Raw genomic sequence first — 23,027 nt, 5'->3', positions numbered from 1 at the left:
TGGCTTCCTCTTCAGTTAGTACTGAAGTGGGCAAGGCCAGGGCCATAGATATGAGGCCACTGAATGAATGAGGATGGATTTGTCTGTGTGCTCCCTATTAGACAGATTCTCCCTTTCTAACCTCTTGGTGATGATGGGAATTACACTGCCCTCCTAAGCTATCAGGTTCATTTTCTTTGTGGCATAGGGATTCAAACATTAATAAAATCTACTTTTATTTTTAAAAAGACGTCAATAAAAAGTTCACTTTGCACATTATGTTACAGTATATAATATAAAAATCTATTTTAAAAAAAATTTAGAACTACTCCGAAGTGGTTCTTATTAATCTTCCATTTTTTAATGTAGCTGCTCCTGCAAAGTTGGTATGTTGTTCTTAGTTTAATAAAACACTCACACTGTTGGGCTGATGCATTCTCCCTGTACGTGCATGTATCTGTTTATGTCTGTGTGTCTCTGTAGCCTATTTAATTTTTGTGTTTTTTCACTGCATTCTACAGGATGGTAAAGACTACGTTGTCCTTCCTTTGTCAGTATCATTGAATATGGAAGAGGATTCAGGTCTCTCTCTCCCAACTTCACCTGCTTCCTGTAGAGAGGAAGAGGAAGTCTGTGATCCTAAATTCCATTATGACAACACAGCAGGAATTAGGTATTTTATATGGTGGACATCCTACTGGGGCCTCTGGGAAGGTTTTGTTCATGCTGGGGGAAGGGAAAATGGAAGGAAGAGACTTCAGCTGCCTGGTCCATATTTAACCTTCTCCATAGGGATAAGAAGGAATTTGTAAAGCTTTTGTAGGCAAAAGCTAGTTTCTTACCTTCACCAATTAGTGATTTTCTTATTTTTTTTTAATGTTGCTACCCTTTCAAGACTTGGTATTCTCATTCAAAAACAAACAAACAAAAAAAGCAAAACCCATGAAAATATCTGTTGTTTGTTTTTTAAGAACCAGAACATACAGAAGGTTTTACTGGTCCAATTCAGTTGTGTTCATAGTGTTCTTGTGTTGCAGCTGCCAAGAATATTAATGACAATAGACCTATCATTAATAACCTCTCTGGCATTTCTGCTCCTAAAGTGAAACATTGGAAAAGAGTTCATGAATTGATGGCCAAGAGGAACATGACATAGATAGTGTTGTCACAGTTTTTTGTCCACTGCTTGCTTCTGATGGGCTCATAGGGCATCCACAATGGTAGCTGGTGTTGGGTATCATGGCAGAGATGAGTTTCCAGTCAGGAGTTTGTACTAATGCACTTCAGGGGTTTATGTTGGACCCTTTGAGGACCTCTGGCATGGGACCTCTGGTAAAGGAGAAAGGCATTTTCTCATGCAGTGCAGCCACTGAGATGCTGGGAGCCCTGGATTCTTCAGTGCAGTCTCAGAAGAAGGAGGGTAGGAAGAGATGGATGCAGCCATCAGGATAGAGACAGACTCTCTTGGCAGGTTTCATGTGGTTTCCATGAAGAGCCCTCTGCTTCACTGCTTGTATCATAGCCATCACAGATAGAGTTCTCAGTGATTGGCAGTAGAACAGGACAACATTTTTATGTGGTCCTAGAAGAGACTACACAGGCACAATGCATTTCACACTGCAGCTGAACTTACAGTCCTGCAGCTGATCTCTCAACCCCGTGTTTTGCTAGTGGGGCAGTTCGAATGATACATGTTTGAAAGACAAAAAAGCATGATTTAGCACTGAAAACATCACATATATTTTCCCCTTTTAATACTTCCTATATGGTTTTTCTTGGTCCCCATTTCCTGTTATGAACAGAAGTAAAAGCACTCCGTCAACATTTTAAGGAGACTTTGAATCTTTTCTCTGTCTTACATTGTGACAGGATTGTGAAAGCACTTGTGGCAACCATGCTAGGAGAGGCAAAGAGAGGAGGTTAAGTCATGCTTAGAAGCTTTATTCTTGTGTTCTGGTAGCTGAAAATTATTTTGTAGGCGTGGATGTTGCTATACAGGTAGTGGAAAAGATAGATCTGTTCAGAGATGTCTTTTTCAGTCTTCACAAAAGTACTAACTATGAAAAAATATAATCTCTAAATCAAAGCTGGAGGAGGATAGCAGGCACAGGGAAAACATGGAGAATATTAAAGAATGTTTAGATTGCTGATATAAATTAAATTCACTAGGACCTCCTAACATCTGCCATATTTGGCAATATGCAATTTCTGAACCTTGAAAGATTGTCATTAAAAACAGTCAGGTGAGGTATAGAAAAGCTAGTGTAAAGTGTAAAGATAATGCCTACTCTTAGAAATAACAGAAAAAGTGTAATTCTGCAATCAGTTTAATTTGAATTCTAGGAACAATCCTGGAATAAACATTCAGATAAATAATGGTAAATGCCTACAGGAAAACAAATTAACTACAAATGGCCGGCATGGATTTGTCAAGAACAAATCAAGTTAAAATAATCTAAGTTTCATTTTTAGGGAGAAGAATTGACCTGGATGACAGCAGAGAAGATGCATTTTGATGCATCTACCACAACCCTTGTAGGCTGGCTCTTGTCTGGGCTGAGCAGAGGCTGGTCTCCCATATTTGGGAGGTCATTCAGATCAAGAGGCTGGGCTTCTCTGCCCTCACCACCCTGGAAAACAGTAACCTTGGCCATGCGGGTCTATGCCTATGTGGACGTTTAATGCAGGCACACAGGGAGCTTCCAAACATAGAAAGCAGGCTGTGGATGAACTTCTAGTTGTATAAAATCAGGTTGTCTAGGAGGGTGCATGGACTAGATTGTCCATTTGATGGTTTTGGTCCTGGACGTGTTGGATGGGAAATAGATTAGATACCACTGCAGAGGAGCAGAAGACATGGCCAGTGCAGAGAGCTTGAAAGAACTGGTTTTGTTAAGTTTAGGAAGAGAAAATGGAGAGGGAACATAGGAACACAGTTTTCAGTATATGAAAATTTGCTCCAAAGAGGGTGTTAAATGTTCTGTGTCCCCAGCATTAGGACAAATTTTATTTGAGCAAATACTTGGGTTTAATATTTGAAAAACCTTCTAATGTGGGATTGAGCACATGAGCAGGCTACTCAAGGAATTTGTAAAATCTCAACCAATTTAAGTAAATGTCTGTTGGAGATAAGCAGGATGCAACATATCAAAGCTGGGAAAAGGGGTGAATGATGTTCTTAATAGTCTCCAGCTTTGCACTTGAAGTGGATGCAGGTTACTCTACTAACTCCATGGCTTTTCCTTCATTAGCCCTGTTTAACTGGGACACCATCCATTTAATTCCATATTCACTTAGGCAGAAAGCTGAGGGTGCTGTTTTGTTTGGTGTATTAGTATCTCCATGAAAATCAATTTTATTTTTTGTCCAATATTTTTTATGGATATCATCCTGAAACAGAGGGCTTCTTTTGGAGAAGAGCCTTCAAGAGCGATTTAGCACTCCCTGTCCTGATCCCCACAGCTTAAGGGCAGCAGTGTGCTGAGTCTGCTGTTGTTGTCCTAGGTCCAGCCAGGGGTCTCAGAAGTGCAGTCCAAAGGAAGAGGCACATGCCTGTGCTCCAGGCTTCTCTGTTTATTATAGTTCTAAGCAAAGCTTGCAGGAAATGAAGTCCTCCAGTGTAACTGAGGAAAGAAACTGTTTTCTCAAAGCCATTTCTTAGAATTTGCTCAGAGATCAATATTGTCAGGAGCAAAAGGTCAGAAACATGCCACTTTCTAGGCTATTCATCCCTTTCAATAAATAGATATTTTGGAGTTTGCATAATATGTTTTGACAAAAGGATTAACTTCTCTGAAGAGAGATAAAAGGATTCTGATATCATTATGCTGTTTGCAGCCAAGTTGTGGATGGTGGAAACAAAATTTTTTTGTTTTGTTTTCTTTGCAGTCAGTACCGACAAGGTAGCAAGAGAAAAAGCCGCCCTGCGAGTGTGAAAACATTTGAAGATGTCCCATTAGTGACCACTGTAAAAGTTGTCCAGGAGGTGAGTTTGTCTATTTATACATACTTTTCTTCTGTTGATACTTTTTTTTGTGTGTGCGTGTGTGTTTGTTTAATCTTTTTTCCATTTAATGCATTTCCAACACTTTTGCAGGAAAACCAGACAGACAGTGGGATGGTTCTTGCATCTGAAGAGCTAAAGGCATTGGAAGAGAGTGAAAAACAAGTGAAAATACCCTTTAGGTAAGGTCGGGCTGCACATAGGATAGGATTGAATATGACTTTTTTCTGCAGTATGTCAGAAGACTGATTGGTTTGTAAAATTATTTGGAAGACAAAATATTTTCTTAGAGTATTTTCAAAAACAGAAAGCAAAATTGTGCCCTGTGTGCCTGGTCATCTGCACTTGGTATTAGGAGAGGAGAGGTAATGCAGCTTTTGGAAGCCTCAGTCAGCACCCAGAAAGGACTTGTATTTATGAGCTGCAATAGCATCAACCATCCCTCAAAGGTACTGAGCTGGTGCACACAATTGATCACATGTCTGAACCGATGAACAGCTCTTGGTTTTTTTTTTTTTAGTAGCTGGCACTCAAGTTTTCAGGATGTACCTGGGTGCATTTTCAGAGAATTGTACAGGGGTTTCATTGTGCGGTTCACAGGAAAGACAGTGGCATTCATAGAGCTGAAACCTCACGTATGCTCTCTGAGAGCTTCTGAGGAATTATTTTTTTCAGGACAACTTCAGTGCAGATGAAGATATACTGCAGTTACAGTTGCACCACAGTTGAAGTGAAGCCTCTAAAAGCTTTCTCTCCATTTCATCTGTGGTCGCAATCTAACTCCTTGGATCGTCATAGAATTAAACATCTTTTTCATGCATTAGTGAAGTTAGGGCATATGAAAAGGTCTCTCCTTATAATCAAATGCATGTTTAAAAAGGCTGGAAGCCAGGTTTAAGTACAGCCTTTTGCTTTGGTTGTTGCTGTGATGGAAAGCAGCTGCCATCCGGAGTCGCCCACCTGCCCTCCAGAAGACAGCTCTCTCAGCCCTGTTTCTCATTGTTTTTTGCAGCACGCTGGTGCCCAGCAAGAGCAACGAGTCCGTCATGTCCGAGGCCTCCAACCAGACGAGCGGGTACCAGTCAGGATACCACTCGGATGACATGGACACCACGGTGTACTCCAGCGAGGAAACAGAACTCTTGTGTGCCCAGGAGGCTTCGCCCCCGCTCTGCCGTGCTCACGGGCTGCCCTACGAGAGCCCCGCGCCGCTCTAGGGGAACCTGGCAGCTCCCCCCGGGATGTGCCTTCATTGCCTGGACTGGTGGTATTCAGGTTTTTGATGTATTGCAAGATGGCATCCATGGGACTGAGAAAAGACATTTCTTTTTCCTGAAGATGATGCGGAGGCGTCTGGCAGCAAAATTGTGCCGTGCCAGGCTGGGCTTCTTTCCTCAAGAGACGCTGGTGTGTGTGGGGTGTGCCAGCCCCATGGCAGAGGCTGAGCCTGGTGTTGTCGAGCATCTGTCTGATGCAGGCAGCAGCATCACGGCATTCGACTAAACTGTTTCTACTTGTACGAAATAATGGCACATCCCTGCTTTTGTGGGGTTTTTTTTTTTTGTTTTGTTTGTTTTTCCCCTTGTGGCTGGACTCCAGGAAGGAAACAGCATGACACTGGCTTCTTGTTTCTCAGAGTTATTCCTTGCCTGTACCTTCACAAACAAAAAAAGGAACCTCCAGCTCAAGGCTCTGGCACTCTGACGGCCTGAGACTAAACATAGGCTGGGCTAAATATAGGTGTGGGTGATGGTCTCTGTCCTTGGCAGAGGAAAAAGGCTGCTGTACAAGTCCTCATGAGTTGCATTTTCTCAGTAAAGTCGGTTAGTAGGGAGAAGGCAGAGCACTGAGCCAAGTGATGGGACACAAATAGCAGGGCCATGCCTGACCTCTGAGGATGGCTCTGCTCCCCTTTCATCCCCAGCACCCTCACTCATGCCAGATGCCTACCTGCCTCTGAGCTGCCTGAAACTGCTGCAGAAAATACTCCCCTCCCCCCAGATCACCACTTGGGCAGCCTCTGCAACAGGTAGAAAAGGCAATGCCATTTACTTTAGGACCACAGGAAGCACTGTGGTTCTGGTGGGGCATCCTAAGGGCACCCTACCTTCTCATCTCATTCCCCGTCCCTCAGATTAGGTCTGACACTTTCACTTTGAAAACTCAAAGTCTGTTTGCAGTGGCAGAGATCTCAGTTTATGTAGCCTTGGGAATCCGTGACTGGTTTCATGGCAGCTCCAATCTTTTCTGAGTGATGAAATTGTGCCTAATTGTTGGACAACTTCTTACCTGTGCTCTTGTAGTCCCAGAACTCTATTGATAGACACAATAAGGACTACACGATTTTAAAATGTAAAGCTATTTCTACTGAGTTCTTTTTGTATTTTTATAAGTATTTTTTTGTTTGTACTTACTATAATGTCAAATGCTGGGAACCATGAATATAAGGCATATACAGTATTTATAGCCTCTTTATGTAGAAATAAATGTAATATATTAAAATATAAATATATATTATATGACAGATATTTTACTATTCACATTTTGTATCAGTGTTCTGTAGCATTGCAAAGGTGACAACATTTTTTAATAGCTAAAACTTTTCACTTTATTAAAAGGGACTGGAAATTTTTAGAGCTGGGGGCTGCAAGCAGGTTTGTTTTCTTTTGTTTTATGCTTTCTGTTGACAGGGAAGATTCTAAAGTAGTACTTGTTTCAAGTCTACAAACCTGTGTAGTAAAGAAACTTCAGTGATTTTTAGCAGTTGGCAATAAACACCTTTAGAGAAATGGCCAGAGGAAGAAACTGCTTGTACAAGCTGAATCTCCTCTGAAAGAGTTTATTATGTTCATTTGGGGATGGTTGATCTAATTGTATTGTGGCTTTTGCCTGGGGTGTGGCATTTTCCCTTAAAGCCTTATTCATCTTTTCCCACTTTTGTTTCTCCCATGTCACTGCTCACAGACTAAATATTGTCCCTTCTCTTGTGCATTGAAGTCTTCCTTTATTTTAAATCTGTACTTAAAGCTCCTACTTTTTCACTCTGTTGTCCAATTTTTGACTTTCTCTTCTGCACTGTGTAGGCTTTCATTCTCAGAGCAAGGCTGTCCACTGCTAGGGACATAACAGCTTATGCTAAAAAACACTGCAAAGGAAGTTAAACCACAAATTGCAGACTTTAATTCGGCTTATTGCAGTCTGAAATGAGACAGGCTACTGCATGGAGAAAACATTTGTCTAGGAAGTGAGAGATCTCACTGCTAAATTCTCAGGTGGAACATAGGACTAGTGCTTTCTACACATTATGTGCATTACCCAAATACAAGGCTACGGGATGTCAAGCTGTAAATGTTTCTCCATTGCTCCCCCTTAATCTAAAGCATTTTACAGCCAGGAAATCAGGAGCAGGGAGGTCAGGTAGAAAAAAAGGGAGAGGCTTCCTAGATCATGGGTAAGGCTTCTAAGAAGGACTTGTGTTTTCACATATATATTTGACATTTGTCTTGCTTCCCAGGCAAGAGTCTAGCCAGCAGAATGTGCTTAACAGACAATGCTACCCCCTTTAGCATCCCCTTTCTGCAATATTTTTCAGTATCTTTAATGAAAATGCTCTTCTATGTATTATTACACAATGGACATAAAATACTGACACTGGCAGGACCTTGATGAGCCATATATTGGAGAGTCCTGGCACATCTCCACTGAGGTGGAGATGGAGATGTGTCATTGATATCCATCTGCCCTAGACCTGCATTCCTCAAAGTTTGGGATGTTCAGTTTAGACATCTCATTTTGTAGTTCTTGTCCCTCTCCAGCTTGGTGTGACACACAGTATGTGCCACATACACACAGTCAGATGCTCCCCTGTGTGTTCACAGTGCCTCTAAAAAAGCCTCCCACCACAATGCAGACTAATGAAGTTTCAAGACATGGCCGTGTCAGTTACTAAGTTCACACTTACAATCCTTGTCAGCCAATTAAACTCTCTTCTGGGTCCAAATAGTTTTAAATATGCCTGGAAAAAGTGGCAACTAGCTCACACCTGCTTTAGGAGAGGAAATTAGTTTCTAAAAAAAAATTGACCCAAACTATATATTCACTGTCAGAAGCAAGCAAAGGTTCTATAAATGTGTTCATATATTTGGCATCCAGCAACACAATTATTTTCTTAAACCATGGCCTTTAAAACACCTGGACTTTTTGTTGTATTCTGAATACAGCACATTCAGCTAAACCCTAGTCATGACACATCTGTCTTTGGGATGCTTTAGATTCCAAAAAGGATATTTTCAATGAAACAACAGACATATAATGCACAGATTTGCAAATGCCTTTCAAACCAGTCCCAGCTTTATCTCTATCCTGCAGCCATGCAGCAAAGTGTCAACATTTGGATCAGCATCCTTATCCATGAAATTCAACCTGGATCTGAGCCCAGTGAGCTACAATAAATAGACGGACACCTATGAAATTACGTATCCAGAGATATCACTGTGAGCAGCTGGGTTGGAGTGAGGAGAAGCAGTGATGGGATTGACTCATCTTGTTCAAAGGAACTGCCAGAGTGAACAGCGATTGCTGCTGGGTGAGGATGTGGGGAATCAAGCACAGCCATGCCAGAAATAAGCAGTTTTAGGGCTTGGAGATGGCTCATGTCAGCTCTTATCAGTGTAAACACAGCCCACCTGAAGAATGCAGGGGTGTTCCAGAATGATAGGTAGGTCCCTCTCCCTGCAAGAGACACTGTAAAATGTATCTCATCGTTTGCATGGAAATGCCTTGGCAAATCCAGTCCTTGCCTAAGCCGTTCTTATTAATGCATCCCCAGTTGCAAACAAGTGCATTTCACATGAGAATAAAAGTGTTAGGATGATACTGCATGTCTTCTGATGTGGTTATCCCGAAAGACCATGCCTGGATACTTTTGGGACAGAGTGCTTATTAATTTTAAAAGCAGTGTGTGACTAAAATCACTACAATCACAGAGCTGCTGATTTTGGGGACAAAAATTTCCTCTTCATGGCATCTCTTTTTATGGTTCCAAGGCTGGAAAACATAACTGGGTAGCATGGATAGCCTCCAGATATAAAGCTGGAATTTGCTATTTTTATGCGAAACATTCCCAAACCATGAATCATCTGAGGTTTCCCCTCATCACTGATACTTCAGTACACACCCTGTGTTACCTCGCAGTATGGGACCTCAGAGAGCAACAGCAAGGGCAAGGAAAACAAAGTTAACGTTTGTTCTTTCTAATTGACAAATTTATTAGGGACAGAAGTTAACCAACAAAGACCTTTTCTTTGGACTTCAGCCCTGTATTTTTATTCTGCCTGGCTGAGTGTTGCATTCTGTGTTGTAATATATGTCCTCAGCTCCTCAACCCCTGACATTCAGGCTGATTAAGTCCCAGAAGGTCATTGGGAAACATAGCAGGAGCTTGTAACATATGGTGCTGATAAACATCTCGGCATCAGAGATAAGGAGCTGCTCAATGTAATCTTAGGAAGCTCAGGTTTTGTTGCCATAAAACTGTACAATGTAAAGCCTAATCCCTACACAGGTTTAATTAGCTGTTAAACATATCAGATTTGTGATGAAGGGTGTTCTGGTTACCTAGACATTGTTCACTGGCTGCCTCCAGTTGGTTCAAATGTGAAGTATCTCTGCCCTGCAGCTTGTTAGGATGACATGTTATGGTGAATGATGACTGCTCTGTAAGTTTTGGGGTGGAGTGAGGGGGAAATTGATTCAATTTCCAGACCCAGCTGTAACGTCAGACACAGCCTCTGGTGCCAGGTAAAATGGCAGTGCCACGTGGTTTCCTAGGTTCTGGTAAAAAAAAAAAGACTTTCTCAAAAGGTGAACATATGAAATGAAATGAAGTTCAGTTATCTTTTCCAAGGAGAACTGAATCTGTTCATCATCCCTAAAAGCTGTTTCCCTGGGCTTCATGCTGCTCTCTCTTTCAGTATAGTCATGCTAAGTGGTGTGATTAGCAATGGTTTCACAAGGATAGTTTAGTTTTATTTCTCTTGGTTCTCTTGGTCTCTTTTCACGCTACAGTCAGAAGCATGATTTCCACTCGTTGTAAAGAGACATAAGGTAGTTTTCATCCTGCCCAGCTAAGCAGCAGTACCAATGAGGGTTTGGCAGCCTGGACTTCTGCTTGTCCCAGCATTGCCCTATAGTGATGGCCCCATGATAGTGGGGCACACAGCAAAGTCTGTGCTGCTGGCACCAAGCTCACTAGCAGGAAGTCAGCCACAAGGTAACCTCTGTATGTGCTGAAGTCACACCTTCAGCTGCAGCATCTCCCCATTTGGGAGTAACCAGAGGAATGCAAGTCTTCTCTGGTTGCTGGAGTTTCTTGCACTTCTTGGTATATTCCACTTCCCCATTGTGTCATGTACTGCAGCAGCAAAGGTTCTCTGTCACATTTTACCTCTGTCAGACTCACTTGAGGCTGAAGGTGGCAGGTTGTTTTCCACCACTTATTCCCAGTGTACTGGACGCTGGATAACTCTGCAGCTGATGGGGGCCAGCAGGCAGCAGTGGCCTTGGTTTTGGGACTGACACTGCCTAGACTTGGTAGTGCTGCATTGCATGGAGCAGGGGAGAGGAGCCAAAGATTGAAAGGAAGCTTTAAAAATTGTATATATCTTTTTCAAATATGCATAGATCCTGGAGAGTTGTGCTTTAGCACCAGGAACCGAGGAAGAACAAAGGCTTTTTGCTTGTTAGAGGCCTTCAGGTTGCACTGTCTGACTGGAAGACCAGCACTGCTTGCAGCTAGTTATGTAGGGGCTTCTTTATAGTGCATATTTCATGCTGAAGTAGGGACCCTTTATTCCTGGGAAGGATAATTCCTGAAGTTTTCTAGGGTTTCACTTGTAGACTTGATCCATTTATTTCTCTGTTCACCATGTTCAGGCTATGGTTTAAGAGCTGATCAGTTGGGCAGGGCATCTGAGCCAGCAATGGACATCGTGTTATTCAGGATTTTATGGACAACTATCCCCCAGTCTTTCCCTTTCAAGCCAGAGTATTCCTGTAAAATCTGTTTGCATCTCCCCAAGCCTGTGACTAGGGCCCCTTGGTGAGAAGGTGACATGTGTCTGGCATGGCTCCCAGGCAGGTTTCCGTGGGGAGGAAGGAGGCTGTGGGCAGAGGAGTGTGCTCGGTAAGCGTTTTGCGTGACGGACGGACCGCAGCGCTGCCCAGCATCAGTCAATGTCAAGAACCGGCTTTGCCGGCATCTTCTCAGCGCTGCTATTTTTGGCTGGTGAAAGGTTTCCAGGGGCTGGGCTGGACTCGTGTCCCGTGTGCAGCATCACCCTGTTCCCAGGATGTTTGTGCTGGCTCCTGGCTGGCTGCAGGGAGGGATAAGAGGCAGAGGGCAGGGGCTGGATGACTGAAATGCAGCACCATTTACCACCATGAGCCAGCCGAACAGAGGGAAAGCCTGGCCTATCTTATCAGTTGCTTACTGAGTTAAGACTCAGGGGTATAAAAGCTCTCTTTAAACTCTGGGTAATACCCATAAACAGAGCTCTTAGGAGATAACTTCACCAGCAGAACTTTTTTGGTGCACTTATGTGTAGTTTTGTACTGCAATCACAAAGACATCTTTATATTGTCTGATAAACTTCTTAAACTGGCAACAACTATTTAGCATTTCAGTATAGTTAAGTACTAAAACAGCAGGGAGTGTGCAGCTAAAGGAATACAATTATTAATGTATGTTTGGTAATGCTATCAGAACAATGGCTTTAGTCATTTCAAGTCTGCTCCTGGGCTAATGTTGCTAATTTTTCAAGAGGATTATTGAGTTTTATTAGCAATTTGCTTCTCAGTATAATTATATAGCTATTAGAGAAATCAATATTGTGTCATGTAGAGTCCCTTAATAGCTATAGTTTGTTGAGTCTGTTATGAGGCCATCTTTGAAATCAAATAAGGAGGAATCTTTATAATTCTGCTGAAACTGGGCTTTGCATGATGAGATAGATGTCCTAGACATTGAAGAAAAGGTTCCAAAATCTGTCTGCAGTCTTAAATCTTTGCATTCAATTAACAGTTTACAAGTAAACTGTAGAAAATCATTGCTGTATGTTTAAAAATTTTCCTCCTCTGACTCTTAAACATCATTAAAATTCCTGACCACTACATAGCTTGCAAGCAAATCAATATATTCATATAAATATGTTTATTCAAATCACCATGCCATAAACATGTTTGTCAGTTACTCCAAAAATTCACTAGCCTAAGGTAAAGAAATCTTTGCCACAGAAGTGTCTGTGACAGATTTCTCATCCAAATTGATGAAGTGCTTTTTATTTTTCCTTATATGATGCTTTTTCTTTTTTAAGAGCGTAGTCCTAGGTTTGGGCATATTACAGTTCATCAAAGCTTAAATATCATGGTAAAAAAATGCAAGGTACATCTCAGGCAGCTCTTGTTTCACAAGCTGTGCTTGCAGTACATATACTTTCAGTACAGCTCAGCCCAGCATTTCTCTGACACTTACTCTGACATAAAGTGTCAGAGTTGGGCAGCTTCTTCACCAAAAGAAACTCCCTCACTTTGGCTTAGAACTCTTAACCCTTACCCCGTGTTCTGTGGGATCTTTTCTGCCAGCAACAGACAGAGCTGACTGAAAACATATTGGGGTGGGTTATTTGGTTGGTTGGTTGGTTGGTTGGTTGGTTGGTTGGTTGGTTGGTTGGTTGGTTGGTTGGTTGGTTTTCTCAGGTTATTTTGAACTCAGCTCCCAGGGCATCACAGCTATAAAAAGGGACGTGGCAGCTAAAGGAGTTAAAGCTGTGGATGCTGGCAGCAGTAGAAGAGGACAGAGCTTCAGTCCTTCTCCCAGCTAACACTGCTTGTGAAACTAAAACCACTGCAATCTTTTTCAGATGTGGCACAGTGTGTCTATGTGGCTGTGAGCTGCAAATGGGGCAGAGTCACCCACTGCTCCCATCTGGGGCATTTTCTGAAATGGTAAGCAAGGCATTTTCCTCTGTCCACTATGTTCTTGTTTTTTCTTAAGTAGCTAAAGGAACTTCAAGCAAACTTGGAGATATTCCTTCAGATGTGTAAGAGTCTTCATCAAGAGTTCTCTGCATTCCTTTTGGTTGTGTTACAGAGAATAGATTATACTTTGCTCACTCCTCACATAGATTGTGTCTTACAGAAATAGAGTTGTAGGGAAAAAATGTTTTTCTGTCTCTTCCAGGATAAGAACTAGTGAGCATCAGCTGCAAATACATTAATATAGCTTTCATTGTGCTCAATAAATAAACTTGTGAAATTCTTTTCCACAGGTTGTAAAAATTTACATCAGTTGAGCAAACTGTTAAGCAAATTAATGGAAGAAGAAAGCATTCAAAGGTACTAAATATATAAAACACATCACAAGTTCAGGAAATCTCTGAGCTGCAAGTCGTGGGAAACTGAGATAGGGTGTTTGAGAGAAGTTTTCTCTGTGCTTACCCTGCTAATTTACTGTTCCTTTGGCTTCCACTATTGCCTGCTAAAGCTCCTAAGAAGGGTGCTTTGGTGTACTGTGATATGACCCCCTGAAACTTTTATAAGTGAAATTTTAAGCTCTTGTTGTTAACTAAAACATTGTCATTGACACTAATTCTCTGCAGGAGTTACAGTTTTTGGGCTGCATGTAAAAGATGATAAACGTGTTCTTTCCAACACACGCCTGAAGTGCTCTGCAAAGAGCACCATGTACATTGGTAAAACAAATTCTGCTAAAATTGCTCTAAGTGGTTCCAAGCTCTTGGAAAATGAATGTATCTCCAAAGAGAGGGTGAAGAGCAGTGGACCAGACCCTGTCACAGACACCTCACATAGGTGGCTGCATCCTGCAGTTTTATTTCAGTGATACTTCATCATCACCAAGTCCCAGATGCACAACTTGTGTCTCTCTCAGCAGCTTGTTAAAGAGTCATGTAAACTCTGTGTGAGAGACTTTAGGCCCTGATTTTCAGTCTTTTTGCTGCAGATAAACACTGCATTCCTGAAATTTCAAGTACACAGGCAGAATATCCTCAGCTCCATCAGGCTGCTGACATGTTGTGCAGAGGAAATCTATTATAGCCTCAGGAACTGATGGGTTTCCTATTCATTCTAAACCAGATTGACTGGTGCTAAATATATATATCCTGTATTTCCATACAATCTTGGTGAAGAAGTCAACCTGTTTACCATTTTTTCAAGATGGAAAAAACCAAAAGGTGAATGTGAATTGGTAATTCATAAAGGAAAAACTAAATCACATTTTTCTTATCACTCCATGCTTCTAGCTCAAAGTTCACTTAACACAACACGAGACCATGCTCAGCAATGCACAGAGGGGAAGCTCATTGACACCATTGGGATGCCTGTGTAGTTAGTAATTTTACAAGGAAAAATTTCCTCGAGGCTAAAGCATGGAAGTTCTAAACAGCTGCTGAAAGCCCATGACATGTAAGACTTTGGTGTCTTTGGATGTTGCTCTGTGGCATCAACCTTTAAGAGACAGTCAATATTCTGGCCTTGGGAAATCCCCAGTGACAAAATATAGCTAGATACACTGAGCTGAGTCCCACAGCTGGTGGGACCCCTGCATCCACAGCTTCTCTGCAAACAAATGAATAACTGCCCTGAATATGACCCTGAGCAGAAACACCCTGTCAGATTTGCAGCTTGGTATTTGGTGCAGACAAGCACCAAGTATCTGGCAGTGCTGCTGCAGCTCTGTCAGCCCACGCACAGCAGGTATGTGAGAGATCTGGATGCAGAGGCTGTACAAACCATGTCATGCAGTACAGGTTAAGAGGCTTTCACAAGACTGTAACACAGCAGTTAACCTGTCTGACTTCCTCCAAGCCTTTCCCATAAGGCTAAACGAAGGGAAGAAAGGGAAGGGAAGAAACAGAACAGAGAGGCTGATAAAGCTGCCCTCTGGGAAACCCAGCTCCCTGTTTCAGCTGACACCTCACTACTATCTGTGTCATTTTCCAGCAAGTCACCAGCTCACTTTAAGTCTTGTCCCATGAGAGAGTTATGAGCTTGTAAACAAGTTTCTTCTGCAAATATCACTGTGAATCTGGGGTGGAGCCACAGGAAATTTCAGACACAACTAACTTTGCTCTCCCTTAAAAATACCTTAAAATTTTAAGATTAGACCCTAGGTGTTAACTATTGAAATAGGTTTTTTCTTCGTTATTCTCTTGTTTCACATACACTCTAACACCTTAACATTTCAGTCATCCTCCAAGCTATCTTTAGAGCAAGACTCTAGAAACCTGGTATAGCTTTCCTTAGTTATTGCTGGGAATAGATGGAGATGCAAGCAAGACTGTGATTGGCATTGTCAAAGCAGGAACTGATCAGCCCCTGGGAACAAACATTTGCTGTTCTGCTAGGAAAGCAGTAGGCAAAACTCAAGTTATGTCTGGTTTTCTCTCAACTCAGCCTTCTGCAGGCAAGGGCATGTTAAAATAAAACTCGTTAGAGGAAGAATATGCTAATATTACCTGAGACTGAACTAAAAGGGGAAAGCAGACAGGTCTGTCCTCTAAGCCTAGAATCAGTGAAGCTGAACTAGCTGTGGCTCCTGCTCTCATAGTCAGATTTCATAGTGCCTATTAAGCCACAAACTCCATCTGAAGTCTTTCCTCATCACTAGACTGTCTATAAAATAATAAAATGGAAAATTAATAGATTCAAGTAGTTAGTTGACTAAAAAGTTACTGCAGGGGGCAGGAAGGAAGGACAGACAGACAGTGTGATCATATTAGAGTGATTTCCTGCCCAGGGTCTGTAAAAACCATCAGAGTGATGTTATGCAAAAAGTTAAATTCCATATATATTATACCACAATGGCCGAATACATTTTTTAGAGAGTCCAGGGAACCAGTTTTCTCTAAAGTTCACAGGATTTTTGCCCTCATATAAATCTCCCTGTGAGGAACATCATCCTGCAGAAAGCACTGTGTTAAACTTTGTCCTCACTGAAACCCAAGAGTGTTGCACCTTGGATTTTAAACCAGCCAATATGTTAAGTGTTGCTGTCTCGGCAAGAACTGTGCATAGAAAAATCACCTTTCACTGGCCTCACAGATTCTGAAGCCCATGGGACAGTGTCTGTGGAAAAAAACAAGGCCAATTAGACAACAATAACCCAGGTTTCTCCTTGCAAAACAGCAGTCCCCTCCCAATGCAACTAAAGGAAGCAACAAGCCAGATGAGGAAGGTAAACTTGGGATCTGAAAGGAAAGAGTCTCTGGTATTTATAAAAGTCAGAGGTTCACACGGAAACTTGGTTACAGCACTGATCCTCTCCAATCTATTTCAGGACACAGCCCTTTTTCAGCTATAGTATTTGACTCATTAGTGCTGGGATATTGCTTCTCTTTTTAACTCTTTAAGTGGAAAACCTTGTACTGATTTGAAACCACAGTGGCAGCTAGAATATATGAAGTGAGAGCCAAGTGCTGAAATTCATTGCATGAGTAAAAACAGAGAGAAAACCAAACCACAGCTTCAGCATATGGACTGTAAGCAACAAAGCCATTTGACCCATCGTGGTCTTCTGTGATGGATATACCCACAACATGGAAAAACGGAAAGGGAAATTGCCTGCAGCAGGCACTGTGATGAAGTGCAAAGGATGTTGATGCATGCTACATTCCAAATGCTAATACTCTCTGAAATAACAGCATGAATTGCATTTAATGTCTTCTCACAGGATCTTGGCATAACTGAGGTTTGAAGGGACTACAGAAGGTCTCTCCTCTGGCCTCCTGCTGAAGCATGGCCAGCTCTGAGATTAGATGAAAGTGGACTTCACCACCCTCTTTGAGACATTGATAAAGATGTTAAACACAAGAGTTTACAAGAAGGACACCTGTGGTACCCCATTTGTTACCAGCTTCTAGATGGAGGATGACCCATTGACCCTCAAAGCCTGATTATCCAATTAATTTTTCAGCTCTCTAGTTATCTGCTCATCCAGACTGTAGAGCTCTAACATAAGATACGAGATCATTGTGAGTGGCACCTATAAAGCCAGTTATTTTATTACAGGAGACAATCAGGTTGATCAGGCATGACTTACCACTCTTAAATCCATGCTGATACCAATCACCTTCATTCCCTTATATGCCAAAAAATACCTTCCAAGAGTACTTGTTTCAAAATTTTCCCAGGGCTCAAAGTGAGACTGCAGTGCCCTGGATTGTTCTTTTTGGTCCTTTTTGACCATGTGTGTGTAGCGTTTGCTTCTCTGCAGTCACTAGAGAGAGGCCTCTCCCAGTTTCACTGACTTTTCAAAGATCATACAGAGGGGACCTTGCATGTCAGAGGACTGTAGCTACAACTTCTGGAGAGACCAGAGTCACTTTAATCCTTTAACCCCAGAAAGCCAAGAAAATATTTTGAGGTAGTTGGTCCTCAGCCCTGTGAGATCATCTGGGGGCTACCACAGGGCTCTAATCTCTCATATTTTCTGTTCAATATGTCTATATAATACTAGATGAGAAATAAAGGCTCTAGATATGATGATTAATAGATGTCAAACAGCAAGCCTAAAGGATCAAACTATAGATGGCACTTGACCCTTAAGTTCCTGTTGCTCCTGTCCAGGTGATACGTTGACTCAAAGAGATGATCCTTCCATTTAGAGAGGATTCAATACTAAAACCTAAAAAAGAGCTGGATGCCTCAATCCACACAACAGCAAATATGCTTACATATGCCTAAATATCTACAGCAGGAATAACTGGGAAACAAGTGGGATGTCCTAAGGAAGGAGGTGTATAGCTATTCACAAGTGTAAAATGTCTCTATCACAGAATCATAGAATATGCTGAGCTTGAAGGGACCCTCAAGGATCATCAAGTCCAGATTCTGGCCCTGTGCAGGACAATCCTAAAGAGTCACACCATGTGCCTGGGGGTAAACTTCTCTTTCCATCCATAGATGACTGTGACATTTTAGCAATTAATGATGGATTATTCATCACTCACTCTCACTAATGATGCTTCATTCTTGGATTTTCTGCCTAGAAAGTTTGGACTCTGCACTGACCTTTGTGAGCTTTCTGCTGCAGTCAATGTAGAAAGCAGCAGCCAGCCCAGCCAGAGCCACAGTTACATCCTCACATACATTACCCCATTACACAGATCCTATTACCTTTCAGGTACTGGGAGGAGACCAGTACAGGTAATTTCATATGTAGCTCCTTGGAAAGCTCAGAAAAAGTGCCTGGATCCTCAGAAGTGCTAGGGCTTCCACATGCCATATGATCCATAGAAAAGGCATGCCCAGTTTATTTGGCTCAAGATTTTTCTGAGAGCTTTTTTCCAGCCACGTGAGATATTATCCTAGGAAGGATAGGTATGTTAATAAAAATTCTGCTGTGTGGGGAATATCCTCTTATGCAAATTCTGGTGAGGCATAAAAAAGGTGCAAGCTCAAATTTAATCTATTGGAAGGTGGGTGAGCCTTTTGTCATCCTGGAGAATATCTCTTGGTTTTTTGCTGCTGTACCTGAATAATTTCTTGTAAATAAATATTCTTGGATCTGTTGACCAACAGGAATTGTCTATAAAATTATATCAGCATTAGCATCAATGCAACTCTGTAGCATGATTCATGAACTGGTGTCAAGGAGCCAGTGACCAAACTGTATGTGGGGAGAGGAGGTTGCTTTGAACCATTTCTGATCTGACTTGGACCCTGAATGCCCTTAAGTGGCTGGGGAATGTCAGTCGTGTTTCTCGATCTCACCCTTTGGTCTGGCATCATCTGAAGGGACCCTGGTTTACACATGCTATAATGGCATCAAAGAATTCAGCCATGAGCAGGAGTGGAAGATTTGCTTCCAAAATATTCCTTCAAAAAGGAACAAAATGCTACGGTCAGTACACCCTGAATACTGGTCTTGATTGTAGGAGCTTCCATTTCACTGCTAGTCCAGATTCCTCTCCTTGTCCAGACCTTTCCTACAACTTGTTAATATAAGCCTTTAGCTTTTCTCAACAAATTGGTTTGAACTTTCTAACCTCAAAGGTTAAGCCTGCTGCTCAGAGAGTATCTCATATTATCTGTCTTTATAAACTGGAAGAATGCCTGTGTATCTCAGCTGTAGATGTTTGCTCCACTCCTGGCAGGATTTTAAAATTGCAGGTTACACCTGTTTATCATCTGGAATGAGAAAAGCAATGTGACTCTCTCTGTAGCAATACTGTGTTTATCTGACAGCTCAAGCTCAGGATCATGAGATCCTCAGGAGACCTCGTTTCAACTTGGTATCCTGATTTGTGGCCTCTAATTGTTTGTTTTGAAAACAGAACTGTCACCAACATCCCTTGAAAACAGAGCTCTGGGTTTTAACTATGTTGTAGTAGTCACTTGATATTACTACTAAAATGACAGAGCATGTTGGTGTTAATTGAGGTCAGCATCAGATGTGTTTTATTGGCTTCTGATTGCTACCATTACAACCATTATTCCTACTGCTTACTTTTTTATAACCTCCTGCTCATCCATTAGGTAGTGATTCAGTTAAGCAAGTTTCTTCTCATCATAATGAAAGCAAAAAAGTATAATAAGAAAGTCAGCTTCTGCTCCTTGAAATTTATGGAAGTCTTGTCATTTCACCAGCATCATATCAAGTTGATTGTGCTGAAAGACATACTATAGCATTTCCCTTCTTACAAAAAAAAAAAAAGGAGAAAAAAAAAGGGAAAAAAAAAAAAAGAGGAAAATTAAAAGTTGGGATTATTGCTTAAATCAGTCCTAAAACTTAAAAGCTACCATTCCAAAAAGGAGTAAGATAGAGGGGGCCACCTGTCAGCACCATCACCTCGAATAATAATGGCCTCTGTTGTAAAAGTACTTTTCTCCGCTTTGACTTTGGGAAGACATCCTAGTTTCTGGATTCCTGAAAATAATCACAGGGCACATAATTGACAAGTACATTCAAATGTAGTTGTGTCACAGGAAATTTGTACTATGTAGAGGGATGTGTTGGACAGGAGTGCTGGGGAAGGTCATACCATTCCAGGCCATCTCAAGCAAGATCCTGAGATGGTGGAGGAAAGAGCCAGCAGGAACCTTCCACCAAGACCTACAAAGAACTGAGGTGTCCTGTGTCTTTTTCTGCTTCAAGGATTAGAGGCTATGCTACAGCCCCTTTTCAAAGCATTTGGTGAGTTTCTCCAAAGAAAAAGGATCTTCTTTTTAATCAGCTGCTCATGTTCCATGAATCCATCCTTAAAGGGAATGATGTGCTTTGTAAGCAGTTTCTGATATTTCCAAACACTGCATTCCTCCCTAGGTAAAACACAATTTCTTCTCTTTCTGCTCCTATTAGTTTGCATTTATCTGATCATCAGGTTTTGTTTTTATTTTTCTAATTCAAGTTCCTGTGGTGTTTTTACTCTTAGTGGTAATTTTGATTTATTTTGATTAAGGTTTCAAGATTTTACAAAGGAGCATAAGAGGAGAGAAATGTTGCAATAACCCAACTCACATTTGCAGGGAGAGAATGGACTTTGAATTAATGCTTGAACATTCCCTTTTCTCTCCGTGGTGAGTAAGGTGAGAAATCATCAGTTGTGGGCTCGGGGATGAAGACAATTGGCCTGGGAAAATGATGCCCTTTACCTCCTGAATGAAGTGAGAACTGGTAAAGATGACTAGGCAGGGTAGCAGATATGTTTCTGCCCAACTGGCCCTGCTACCCAGAGACACTGGAGGAGTGCAGTAAAAATGAGTGAGGTTTAAGAGGTCTGAAGGATGACTTGTTGAGTTGGCCAAGATGCATGTTATAGTCAGATCTTGGGAAGAGATCAGGCTTGGGGAAAGATATAAAGTATAAGAGGGTGTCTTCTCACTCTCTGCTGTCCAGCCAGTTTGGGTAGTTGGAAGCCTCAATTTCTTTTGCCTTTATTATCTATTTCCACACAGCACTTTTAGCAATTACCTGAGAAGTGTGACCAGGATGGAGCTCACTGTGGCTGGTCAGGGTTTTACATCCTAACCAGAAGGGACAAGCCCCAGGGGCCAGCAGAGGAGAAGTGGGATGTGCTTGGAGGGACAAGGTTTTAACACCAAGCCATGCCCAAGCACTTACATGATAAGGGTTGCACGTGGATAAACTAATTTTACTATCCTTGTTTGGATGTCAGCTACACTCATCTGTCCTGGAATTAAGCTGCATGCTTTTAACATAAGGCATTGTGTTTATCCAGTTAACAAGATGACTGGCAATGACCTAATCTTGAGGTGTAATATTTACACAGTAAAAGTAAGGATCCTTGATGAATAGAAAATTGCAGTTAATGGTAAGAAACCAGGGATTCATTCATAGTAAACCTGAGCCTGACTGAAGAAAGGCACCTTAAACAAGGGTTGAAAGAGCCTTGGAAGAAGAAAATCATCATTCATCTTTGCACGTCTTTTGGTTGAAGTTGTTTTAGGAATCACCTTTCAGAAGGAAAACAACCATAGCATATAAACCACTTTGGCCATTGTTTATCCAGGACAAAACATGGGGACACAACTTAAGTGTGTATAAACAGTTAATTTCATGGGGAATTAGTCTGTATTTCAGGGATCAACAGGGCAGCAAGGTACAATGTGCTTCAAGTGGCCACTGAAATTCAGAGTGCCTATGACAAGAGTTTTAGTAGAATCTTTTAATGTTATTCAGAATATTTATAACAATTTTTTTTGCTCTGATATTTAGTTTTTACCCACAACAACTCCTACGAAAACTGAGGTAACAGTCCAGAGTATTTATCCTACTTACTTATGACATTTAAGGTTAAGATGCTTCTCTGGGAACTCTGAAGTCAGTCTTTCACATCATGGCCTATAATAACATATTTTATATTAAAAACTATTGCATAAAAATAAATATAAAAGAATCAAAACGAAGTTTAAAATTTACCATACAAATTTTGTATTTCAGGCAAATTTGAAATAAAAGTAGGACCTAACTGGCTCTGCTTTTGTATGTGGCATTTAAAACGAAAAAAAATCAACAAGAACATCATGGTTGTTACTTCCAGGAAGCAATCTATTTTTAATATTACAAATGATTTCCTGTTTTCTTTTATCTGAGATTTCTTCAGAGCGTATGAAATTCAAGGGTTTAAACATTTTTTTTCCCTTTGGCCATGGTAGGCAATCACTGCGAGATATCAACATTTGTTATTTATTTTAAGAAAGCCTCTGCACTATATCAACTACCCAGGGTAACATTGATAGGCTTTATGGTTCACAAATGTCACCCTTGTCCTAGGTGAAAAGCTACTGCTGCTACACTGTGTGCATCCAGTGTACGTGGGATGCATGTTCTGAGACTGAGAACAGCCAGGATATCTACTGATCTGCAATTAGATTATCCATGTTATTATTTTTAGTTCTTATTGAATTGGAAGCAAAGTGAGCTCAAAAAGAAACCATCAAATGGCTCCAACTGAGACCGGTGATAAACAAAGTTTTTTTCATACAGCAAAAAGCAGAGTAAACATAGCCCAGGTTTACTCTGGTGGTGGAACTTGTAATGCAGCAAGAACGTCCTTTTCAAATTCTTGTCCAGACTACCGCAACAGGCAGAGAGAGAGAGATGTGTTGGAGAGACTTCTGCAGGCTTTACACAATCTTTACACAAACCTGCAGCAGTCTGGAGGTGCCAGGGAAGCAAAGAGAAGTGTGTATATACGTAGCTGCATGTACAGCAGGAGATCATGTAGATGGTCAGAGAACATGTGGGGTCCTGCAAATTAGGAGGGAAACCCAGTGGTGGAGCTGATTGCCTCTGCTGGATAGGGAATATCTATGAGTAAATCACATTTCTTGTTTTGATTTGACAAGAACTTTAGTCAGTAAAGCCAGTCAAGATGCTGGTGTCAGGATGCAGCTTGATAGTTACCTGATTTTGCTTTGCAAGATATTTTTCTCAGTGAGAGGATCCTGTAACTTCCTGAAAGCTTTTTACTGCTTTTACTGGAAAACGCCCAAACTTTGCACA

General features: G+C 41.4%; 1 protein-coding gene across 1 annotated transcript in view; it reads left to right on the top strand.

The window, feature by feature from the left end:
* Positions 1–6,510, top strand: part of KDR (kinase insert domain receptor) — a 30,164-nt gene extending 23,654 nt beyond the window's left edge. The window contains exons 27-30 of the mRNA XM_014873514.2: positions 501–652; positions 3,868–3,964; positions 4,076–4,164; positions 4,995–6,510. Of these exons, the coding sequence (XP_014729000.1) occupies positions 501–652; positions 3,868–3,964; positions 4,076–4,164; positions 4,995–5,199 (543 nt within the window). The 3' untranslated portion in view covers positions 5,200–6,510. The remainder of the gene's footprint in view (positions 1–500; positions 653–3,867; positions 3,965–4,075; positions 4,165–4,994) is intronic.
* The last annotated feature ends 16,517 nt before the right edge of the window (positions 6,511–23,027 follow it).

This window comes from Sturnus vulgaris, chromosome 4 (genome assembly GCF_052056855.1).
Source record: "Sturnus vulgaris isolate bStuVul1 chromosome 4, bStuVul1.hap1, whole genome shotgun sequence".
Classification (NCBI taxonomy): Eukaryota; Metazoa; Chordata; class Aves; order Passeriformes; family Sturnidae; genus Sturnus; species Sturnus vulgaris.
This window is presented reverse-complemented; position numbering and strand designations above follow the sequence as displayed.